The 11538-nt window shown below is 44.3% G+C and overlaps 1 protein-coding gene across 1 annotated transcript in view; it reads right to left on the bottom strand.

The window, feature by feature from the left end:
* Nucleotides 1-2393: 2393 nt before the first annotated feature.
* Nucleotides 2394-11538, bottom strand: part of LOC112254453 (galactosylgalactosylxylosylprotein 3-beta-glucuronosyltransferase 2-like) — a 36650-nt gene continuing 27505 nt past the window's right edge. The window contains exons 3-4 of the mRNA XM_024427059.1: nt 8326-8474; nt 2394-3364 (exon numbers count right to left, since the gene is read on the bottom strand). Of these exons, the coding sequence (XP_024282827.1) occupies nt 3278-3364; nt 8326-8474 (236 nt within the window). The 3' untranslated portion in view covers nt 2394-3277. The remainder of the gene's footprint in view (nt 3365-8325; nt 8475-11538) is intronic.

Raw genomic sequence — 11538 nt, 5'->3', positions numbered from 1 at the left:
GTAATGTATGACTCCTAATATTTATTAAAACCTTCCAGTTCCAAACAATTAGTACGGATATGTTTACAAAAAGGCATACTGCCTCCAGCACATTGCAAAGGGGTGTGTGATCCGCCGATGATGCCTGCCTTCTGTTCGCGTTTGATGCCACGTTCAAAACAACTGGGAATTGGGAGAAGAAAAATCTCAGACAGGGAAAAATCACTTTGAACAGTCATCCAACTCAGAATTCCAACGCGGGCTTCTTTCTAGAGCTCCGACTTTCTGAGCTAAAGATCACTGACGTCATGATTTCAACTCGTATTTTTCCGTTTCCAGTTGGCTGCAGCAGCGGCAGCTTTTGCGTTATAGCCTGACAGATGTTCCACTCAAAGGCTCTGTGTCATATGCTGTGTGCGTGTGATAAATAAGATACACAACAACTATACTGTACACATGCGCCAATGTAGTTCCACCAAATTATGCTAATCAACCTATAGACCGATAAGCATGACCAGTCAAATGGGTTTCCGTCGACTGGTATTTCCATCAATGAATAGGCTAGAAAGCATTATTTCACAATGGGATTTTTTTTTTATATCGGCTTTTCCCACCAAAAGAAAATAGCGGCTAATGGAAACCCCGGGCATGAAGGTGCATTCATAATGGTTTGGAAGTGGACAGGAGGCAAGAGAGGAGAGGGGGGAGGAGAGCAGAGGAGAGATAGGGAAGGGAGAATGAATGGGAGTGAAATAAAGGAAATGGACCGAGAAGGAGAAATGAGAGAAGGAGGATCTACTCTCTGGTCCTTATATATGCAGTAAGGGAATTATGTCTGCTGTGTTAAGCAGGTTGTTGCTGTCATTCTAGAGTTCTTTAACTGGGTTTGTACAACCCTCTAACCTTTCTGTTGTCTCTGACCTGCCCCCCCCCCCTCTCTCTCTCTCACACACACTCACACACCTCCTACCATCTCTCTCTCAGATGACCCAGCAGATGTCGGGCATCGCCATGAGTGGTAGTGTGTCAGCGCCACCCAGCTTTGTCCAACCAGGTGCTCCTGTAGGGGGTTGGGTGGGACCCCCCCTCGAGTCAGACCCTCAGCACCCAGCTGTGGAAGTGAGGGAGGGGACAGGGGTAAAAAGTGAATGGGAGGCAGAGCCCCCATGTCCCCCCCAAATCCCCTCCTTTGCCCTCTTCCACTAACCCCAAAACAGGAAACAACACACAGATGGTAATCTAAGGACTGCTCCACTGTCCTCCCTCCTTCCCTTTTATCATTCCTTTAGAGACCCCCCCACCCCACCTCTCTCTACCTCTCTCTGTGTGTTGAGGAGAGTCAAAAGGAAACGGGACAGAGTCTCATGTGAGGCTGCTGGTCTATCTCTGCACGTGACTTTTAATTGCATCTTCTTTTGACCTTTTTTTCATTTGGTAAAAAAACAAAAACACATTGGCGAAAGAGAATCAAGCGTCTCATAATAATAAGTATCATTACCAAAACCAATAGAGACGAAAGAGATATTGAAATGGAGGATATGGCGATCATGTTGGTGACCCAATCAATCTCATCTGTGTATATTGTACTGTACCCTCCCCCTTCCTCCCCTCTGGGAAATCAGAGCCCCTGTAGCAAAGCATTGTATGATCCAGTACTGTATTGCTGTATGTGTGTCTGAGATAGAGGCCTCCCACCTATCCCTCCCCGTCATGTTGTGTTCTACTGTCCCCTATCTTACTGTGGTGTTTGCTTGTGTGCAGTACAAGAAGACGCAATGTTATGCATGATTCACACAATAGAGCGTGTTACGTGTTCACATTAGTTGCTAGAACCGTGCTGGACCGTGCCGGACATGACAATGTGAAAAGACAATATCTGAGCCAGCGCAGTATGGTTTACGCTCGGCCATATAGTGTGAATCAGACATTAGATTGAGGCAAACAAACCCGGAAGACAGTCAGTGGGGCAAGGAGCTAACAAGGGATGGGTGGGGAAGGAGACCAGAATGGTATGAAGAAAGATATGATAACAGTGACGACATAAAGCTCCAGATGATTCGGGAAGTGTGTTGACATTGGGAGCCTAATGGAGCTGTCAGAGATTGGAACAGTCGTCTCAACATCATGTGTACTTCCTGGTCTCTATTATGTCATAATCTCTGTCTAATCCTGCTTGATGTCATTCAATAGGTTACATAGAGGGGAAATAGGAAATCCAAGTGAAGAAATACTATAGGACATGGGGGAATATGGGACAAACCTACAACAGAGCAAACACACCCAATCACAGACATACACACACAGAGATATTGTGTAGTGTGGTTCTAAGGTGGAGATTCTATCCCTTTGCCAAACAATAACGAAAGAGAACACACAAACACACATATATATACTTATGAGAACACACACATACACACAGCGCGTACTCCAGGTTTATTTCTAATGGTGTTTACATTTTCTGGTGCCTAGTACAGAGAAAACTAGTTTCCGTGCATTAAACAGTGAATAGCCATGAACTGTGTGACCATTTTTGTCCAATGACTCTTTTATTGTAAAGTTGTAGTTTATATTTTGGTTATTTTCTTTTCTTTTTTCCTTCTTTTACAAGAGGGTTCATTTGGAATAGAAGTTGTACTCCTGGAGTTTATTCTTGGTAGTCCAGTGTGTCAGACCCACAGACACTTGAGGCCAAGAAGACCAACATTAACGTCGGCAGGACACAACTGGTGGCTGTCCTGTCACCTTTGACCATAGAACATCAGATCGTATTTTCTGGTCATTTCCCAATTATTCAACATGTTGAATGTCCACCGTTCATCGGCACCCAGCAAGTGATCTACTTCGCACTTCCTTTTACAGATAAACACACATACTGAACACAAATCTTGTTCCGTTTCATACAAACTGAACTTACATACTCAATGATCAGGCACAGATCGACAGACAGACACACACACACACAAACACAGACAGACAGGTTTAGCCCACTACTTCAGAGGAAGTCCCCTGATAAGGGACTGGTCCACATATTACAGTACAAGAGCAGAGTCCAATGGGAACGCACAGGTCACCCCAGTGCATTTTGGTCCACTTTGAGTTACAAATGAATCGAGGTCCTCATTGAGTCAATCACAACATTCAGGCAGCAGTTCCCATCCATGCAATTGGTCTAAAGTGTCCATCGTAGTGTAGTCAAGGTTATGGTCAGGCAAGGTGCTATCGGTAGTGTAGTTCCATAAATTACTGGCAGTCTGTCCGACCAATGGGCTTGTTAATTCCTCTCTGGTTATCCCGCCCCTTAGACCTCGATGACCATACTGTCCTGTCGATGTTTGGGCTCGTTGCCCAGATTCACCTTCTCTGTACGAGTGTGCCACACCAACACCTGACACAGAGGGGGAGAGAGGGTTAGAGTGCACACCAGTGAACTGATATAATTGGGTATGCAAAAGCAAGGGTTCCACCATTTTTTATTTTTTTATTTCACCTTTATTTAACCAGGTAGGCAAGCTGAGAACAAGTTCTCATTTACAATTGCGACCTGGCCAAGATAAAGCAAAGCAGTTCGACACATACGACACAGAGTTACACAGGGAGTAAAACAAACATACAGTCAATAATACAGTAGAAACAAGTCTATATACGATGTGAGCAAATGAGGTGACATAAGGGAGGTAAAGGCAAAAAAAAGGCCAAGGTGGCAAAGTAAATACAATATAGCAAGTAAAACACTGGAATGGTAGATTTGCAGTGGAAGAATGTGCAAAGTAGAAATAAAAATAATGAGGTGCAAAGGAGCAAAATAAATAAATTAAAAAACAAAATAAATACAGTAGGGAAAGACGTAGTTGTTTGGGCTAAATTATAGGTGGGCTATGTACAGGTGCAGTAATCTGTGAGCTGCTCTGACAGCTGGTGCTTAAAGCTAGTGAGGGAGATAAGTGTTTCCAGTTTCAGAGATCTTTGTAGTTCGTTCCAGTCATTGGCAGCAGAGAACTGGAAGGAGATGCGGCCAAAGAAAGAATATGTTTTGGGAGTGACCAGAGAGATACCTGCTGGAGCACGTGCTACAGGTGGGTGATGCTATGGTGACCAGTGAGCTGAGATAAGGGGGGACTTTACCTAGCAAGGTCTTGTAGATGACATGAAGCCAGTGGGTTTGGCGACGAGTATGAAGCGAGGGCCAGCCAACGAGAGCGTACAGGTCACAATGGTGGGTTGTATATGGGACTTTGGTGACAAAACGGATTGCACTGTGATAGACTGCATCCAATTTGTTGAGTAGGGTATTGGAGGCTATTTTGTAAATGATATCGCCGAAGTCGAGGATTGGTAGAATGGTCAGTTTTGGCAGCATGAGTGAAGGATGCTTTGTTGCGAAATAGGAAGCCAATTCTAGATTTAACTTTGGATTGGAGATGTTTGATGTGGGTCTGGAAGGAGAGTTTAGAGTCTAACCAGACACCTAGGTATTTGTAGTTGTCCACGTATTCTAAGTCAGAGCCGTCCAGAGTAGTGATGTTGGACAGGCGGGCAGGTGCAGGCAGCGATCGGTTGAAGAGCATGCATTTAGTTTTACTTGTATTTAAGAGCAATTGGAGGCCATGGAAGGAGAGTTGTATGGCATTGAAGCTTGCCTGGTGGGTTGTGTCCAAAGAAGGGCCAGAAGTATACAGAATGGTGTCGTCTGCGTAGAGGTGGATCAGAGACACACCAGCAGTAAGAGCGACATCATTGATGTATACAGAAGAGAGTCGGTCCAAGAATTGAACCCTGTGGCACCCCCATAGAGACTGCCAGAGGTCCGGACAGCAGACCTTCCGATTTGACACACTGAACTCTATCAGAGAAGTAGTTGGTGAACCAGGCGAGGCAATCATTTGAGAAACCAAGGGTGTCGAGTCTGCCGATGAGGATGTGGTGATTGACAGAGTCGAAAGCCTTGGCCAGATCAATGAATACGTCTGCACAGTAATGTTTCTTATCGATGGCGGATAAGATATCGTTTAGGACCTTGAGCGTGGCTGAGGTGCACCCATGACCAGCTCTGAAACCAGATTGCATAGCAGAGAAGGTGAGATTCGAAATGGTCAGTAATCTGTTTGTTGACTTGGCTTTCGAAGACCTTAGAAAGGCAGGGTAGGATAGATATAGGTCTGTAGCAGTTTGGGTCAAGAGTGTCCCCCCCTTTGAAGAGGGGGATGACCGCAGCTGCTTTCCAATCTTTGGGAATCTCAGACGACACGAAAGAGAGGTTGAATAGGCTAGTAATAGGGGTGGCAACAATTTCGGCAGATCATTATAGAAAGAAAGGGTCTAGATTGTCTACACCGGCTGTTTGTAGGGGTCCAGATTTTGCAGCTCTTTCAGAACATCAGCTGACTGGATTTAGGAGAAGGAGAAAGGGGGAAGGCTTGGGCGAGTTGCTGTGGGGGGTGCAGTGCTGTTGACCGGGGAAGGGGTAGCCAGGTGGAAAGCATGGCCAGCCGTAGAAAAATGCTTATTGAAATTCTCAATTATAGTGGATTTATCAGTGGTGACAGTGTTTCGTATCTTCAGTGCAGTGGGCAGCTGGGAGGAGGTGTTCTTATTCCCCATGGACTTTACAGTGTCCCAGAACTTAGTGTTGCTAGTGTTGCAGGAAGCAAATTTATGCTTGAAAAAGCTAGCCTTGGCTTTTCTAACTGCCTGTGTATAATGGTTTCTAGCTTCCCTGAAAAGCTGCATATCACGGGGGCATGGGATGGAGGTCTGTTTTTAGCCACCTCGTGCGTTTCCGTCGGTAGGATTAGTGGGGTTCCGTGTGGTAGAGGGGATCAAATCAATTCACAAAAAATAAAAATAGATATAGTTATAGAGGCCCAAGAAAGAAAAAAAAAAGAAAAAATTGTCCGATAGGTCTATTCAGATAGCAGCCGATAAGACAGCTAACGATTAGCGGACCGCAGATGGGCGTTCAGGTAACATCGTGACGGAGGAGCAAGCTGGATAACTCCCTCGGGCAGATAATGTCAGTAGTCCAGTTGTGAAGGCCCGGTGGGGCTCCGCATTGGCAGTAAAACGGGTCTGGATAGGTGATCGTAGCCCAAGAGTGACTGATGGAACTCTTCAGCTGGCTAGCTCCGGAATAATTGATGTTTGCTCCGGAATCGATGTACGCCGATAGTCACACGGATAGCAGCTAGCTAGCTGCGAGATCCAGGTATAAATGTCCAGAGCTTGCGGTTGAAATCCGGGGACATGGAGAGAAAAATAGGTTCGGTATGTTCCGGTCCAAGCCGCACCGTACAAAACTGGCGATAGATTTTCGAGCTAAAGGACAGCTGATGACCACAAACCGTGGTTAGCTGAATACTAACGATTAGCCAGTAAAGAAGCTAACTCGCTTCTGGCTAGCTTCTGATTAGCTTCTGGTTACCTTCAGGCTAGCTTCTGGCTAGCTTGTGGTTAGCTTCTATGGAGGATTACAGATGAGGTAAATAATACTTTATTTTTTTAAATATAAATTGGTGAGGCGGGTTGCAGGAGTGTTTTGAAGATGAGTTTATGGAAAATAAAAAATATATATAAAAAGGTATGCGAAGAAAGTTGTAAATATATATATATATATATATATATATATATATATATATATATACACGGCAAGGCGAGGACAAAAGACGTCTGACTGCTATGCCATCTTGGTGACACAAGCAGAGCCAACCCTGTGAAAGGGAATGGTGACTGTTCAAATGTTCAAGAAAAGGCACTGTGACAGAGAAAGTGAGGGAGTGTGTCAGACTGAACAGACTGATAGTTCTACCTTGTACTTTAGTACATGTGAAAGTGTCTCACTTCTATTTCCAACCCAGTCGATGGTGGTCATTTGTGTGTTCACACACACATGCAGTGATTGATTGTTTGGTGTGTGGTGCTATCCGTTCCCGTCTCCACATGTCATTTCCTGCTAATTGTCCCGCTTTGCATATCTAACGAGACCAATGCCGCAGCCAGCGAAGCGGTGCAGAGGGTGGTTAAGCAGCATGTGTGTGTCAACATTTCTACGTTTGTGTGCATTCCATTGTTCTCCCGAACCCCACCCAACATTCTAGTCCTGTCTGTAGGGAAGATCAGAATCTAGTTAGAACCCATGTGGAATAAGATGTTCTGGGAGAGGTTTGGGAGAATTGGGTGGGGGGGGGTTGCCTGCGTGCAGTCCAGTCTGTTCACACCCAAAGAGTGAACAGAGTGCCCTGTGTCAGTGTGTCTAGTGATAAGTCCCGTCCTTCGGGATTTAGCCGTGAAGAGCACCCTTCTCCAGCATTCCTATGGCCATCGAAGGTGAATATTTGGCCAACGCCGAACTGCAGTCAGATCAAGACCCTGGTGAGGACGACGAGCACACAGATGAGCTTTCATGACAGTTTGTGCAGAAATTCCGTTGTGCAATCCCACAGTTTCATGAGCTGTCGGGGTGGCTGGTCTCAGACGATCCAGCATGTGAAGAAGCCGGATGTGGAGGTCCTGTGCTGGAGGGGTTACATCTGGTTTGCACTTGTGAGGCCGGTTGGACATAAATTCTCTAAAACAACGTTGGAGAGGCGGCTTATGGTAGAGAAATTAACATACAATTATCTGGTAACAGCTCTGGTAGAATTTCCTGTAGTCAGCATGCCAATTGCGTACTCCTTCAAAACTTGAGGAATTGTGTTGTGTGAAAAAAATGCACATTTTAAAGTGGCCTTTTATTGTCCCCAGCACAAGCTGCACCAGTGTAATAATCATGCTGTTTAATCAGCTTCTTGATATGCCAAACCTGTCAGGTGGATGGATTATCTTGACAAAGTACAAATGCTCAATAACAGGGATTTAAACAAATTTGTGTCCAAAATTTGAAAGAAAGTTTATATTTTTGTTCAGGATATTTCCTCTCTGATGCTTAAGGTTAGCAAGTGAAGAATGTTAAGCTTTATCCCAGATCTGTAACTAAGGACAACCTACTGTACATGGAGCCTGGCTGGTTTGTTATTGGGGATGATTTCACGTCCTGCTGGCAATGTAGCAATTGGTGATAAGTGATGATGTCATATCCTGCTAATGGTGTATATTAATACCAGCCTACAGCAGCCCCATTAACTTAATGGGCTGATAATGATGATGACTACTGGTGTCATGAGCTGCACAGGAGAGACGGGAGAGGGTTAGCCTAACTGATGAGATGACACAGTCAGACTAGAGGCTATATTAGGAGATAGTGTTTCATCCCAGAAAGTTTAACCAATGGAAACAGTGTTACCGTCAGGGCAACTTTTTTTTAAACCTAATAACACTGTTGCCACGGTAACAGTGATCGGCTAGACTACTCACCCTTGTGCAGTTGTTGGCTTTCGGCTCCAGGTCTCCCACCTTCGTGATCTGCTTCAGGAAGTCAGACTCTTGCATGCCGGGCTGGGAACCCCTGCGCTTAAACAGCGCCCGCGGGCTCCCCAGAACCACCTGGAGGTTTACTGCAAAACCTGGAGAAGAGGAAGAGGAGGGTTTAAAGCCTTCTATGATCATGGTCCGAGGATTATACAAAAATTCAGTCTCAACCATTACATGTAACTTTGGATGTGCTATACTGTTAGGAGAGAACAATTGAGAGGGGCAACGGGATCAATTAATTTCTTGCATCACTCCTTGACGTAATCATATACAGATCATTGATAACCTTAAACTATTGGAACTGAGTCCATATCCAACTATGGTGAACTGCATACTAGAGATCAGGTAAGACTGAGATCACATCACATTTGAGTGTGCGTGCACGTGTGTTTGTTGTTCATGACTACATATGCATTGAGAATGCCAAGCTTTGACACAGGAAGAGCCCGCTACAGTATCTCATATTACCCTCCTTATCAGTGTGTTACAGTACACACTGAGTGTGGAAACCATTACGAACACGTTCCTAAGAGTGAGTTGCACTGCCTTTTGCCCTGAAAACAGCCTCAATTCGTCATAGTATGGACTACAAGGTGTCAAAAGCGTTCCACAGTGATGCTTCCCACAGTTGTGTCAAGTTGGCTGGATGTCCTTTGGGTGGTGGACCATTCTTGATGCACACAAGAAACGGAAAAGTCCAGTAGCGTTGCAGTTCTTGACACACTCAAGACGTTGCACCGGGCACCTACTACCATGCCCAATTCAAAGGCAGTTAAATCTTTTGTCATGCCCTTCACCCTCTGAATGGCACACATACACAATCCATGTCTCAATTGTCTCAAGGCTTTAAAATTGAACTCTTAGGGATGACGCGGCATTTAGTTCCTGTGAAGGAACCTAAATCCATGCAATTTCAGAGCGCCACCTGTAGTACTCGATAAAACTCAAACTTTCATTAAAACACACATGCAAGGTATTCAATTAAAGCTACACTCGTTGTGAATATAGCCAACATGTCAGATTTGTAAAATGCTTTTCGGCGAAAGCATGAGAAGCTATTATCTGATAGCATGCACCCCCCGAAATACCTGAACAAGACCTAAACAAAAGATTTAGCGGTAGCCGGCGCTACCCAAAACGCAGAAATAAAATATAAAACATTCATTACCTTTGACGAGCTTCTTTGTTGGCACTCCTATAAGTCCCATAAACATCACAATTGGGTCTTTTTCCCGATTAAATCCGTCATTGTACACCCAAAATGTCATTTTATGAAGGCCGGTCTGATCCAGGAAAATTCAGGTTTACAAGACGCAACGTCACTTTTTAAAATTACAAAAGTTGCCTATAAACTTTTACAAATCACTTCAAACTACTTTTGTAAACCAACTTTAGGTATTAATAAACGTTAATAATCGATCAAATTGATCACGGGGCGATCTGTATTCGATAGCAGCAAGTCTGGAAATCATCGTCCATTTTTCCACTTTCATAACATCCTCCCGTGAGCCCCAAGACAGGAAGTGCCTATACGTCATTTCACCAAGGATAAACCAGCCATGAAATGCCAGTACTGGCGACATCGTGCGGAAGCTGTAGGCATTGTAATGGGAACCTCATTTCTTTTCTATCGCCTTAGACAATACATTGACTGGCGGATGAATATTTTTTTTGTGTTTTTGGTGAACAGTTTTCCCTGGGAGTTTTACTCCTAAACACGTTCTGTTATAGCCACAGACACGATTTAACCAGTTTTAGAGACTTCAGAGTGTTTTCTATACACTCATACTTATCATATGCATATACTATATTCCTGGCATGAGTAGCAGGACGTTGAAATGTTGCGTGATTTTTTACAAAAAGCCCGAGAAAATTTGCATCATCCTTTACAGGTTCTTTAACCGGTCTCCTCCCCTTCATCTATACCGATCAAAGTGGATTTAACAAGTGACATCAATAAGAGATCATAGCTGTGACCTGGATTCACCTGGCCAGCCTGTCATGGGGTTGAATATGCCATCCTACTGGGAATGGGGTGTGCTAATGGCTGCATGGAACAGCGTATTATGTGTCCTTTCCTCATCGTTTCCAGTGAGCACACTGTTTTCTAGGCCAAAACGCTACTCACATGGGTATGCTCCTTCCACACTGAGACATTGTGAGATTGTTCGTGTGAGTGTTTGTGCGTGAGAGTGTGCATGCACGTTTATGTGCATGTGTGAGAGTGTGTTTCCTGTATTTTGAAGTCACCAGTTTAACGCACAGATCCGCAGTGTCTGAGTCAGTCCAGTGAGATCTGCCTATTGGGTCAGTTCTAAATCAAATCAAATGTTATTTGTTACATACACATGGTTAGCAGATGTTAATGCGAGTGTAGCGAAACGCTTGTGCTTCTAGTTCTGACCATGCAGTAACATCTAACAAGTAATCAAACAATTTCACAACAACTACCTTATACACACAAGTGTAAAGAAATTAATAAGAATATGTACAAATAAATATATTGATGAGCGATGGCCGAACGGCATAGGCAAGATGCAGTAGAAGGTATAGAGTACAGTGTATGTACATATGAGATGAGTAATGTAGGGTATAGTAAACATTATATAAAGTGGCACTGTTTAAAAGTGACTAGTGATACATTTATTACATCCAATTTTTTATTATTAATTAAAGTGGCTAGAGATTTGAGTCAGTATGTTGGCAGCAGCCACTCAATGTTATTGATGGCTGTTTAACAGTCTGATGGCCTTGAGATAGAAGCTGTTTTTCAGTCTCTCGGTCCCAGCTTTGATGCACCTGTACTGACCTCGCGCTGTTGCACCTTCTTCACCATGCTGTCTGTGTGGGTGGACCATTTCAGTTTGTCCGTGATGTGTACACCGAGGAACTTAAAACTTTCCACCTTCTCCACTACTGTCCCGTCGATGTGGATAGAGGGGTGCTCCCTCTGCTGTTTCCCGAAGTTCACGATCATCTCTTTTGTTTTGTTGATGTTGAGTGTGAGGTTATTTTCCTGACACCACACTCCGAGGGCCCTCACTTCCTCCCTGTAGGCTGTCTCGTCGTTGTTGGTAATCAAGCCTACCACTGTAGTGTCGTCTGCAAACTTGATGATTGAGTTGGAGGCATGCATGGCCAAGCAGTCATGGGTGA

Source organism: Oncorhynchus tshawytscha, linkage group LG01 (assembly GCF_018296145.1).
Source record: "Oncorhynchus tshawytscha isolate Ot180627B linkage group LG01, Otsh_v2.0, whole genome shotgun sequence".
Classification (NCBI taxonomy): domain Eukaryota; kingdom Metazoa; phylum Chordata; class Actinopteri; order Salmoniformes; family Salmonidae; genus Oncorhynchus; species Oncorhynchus tshawytscha.
Note: the sequence above shows the minus strand (reverse complement) of the source record. Positions and strands in the feature narration are given on the sequence as shown.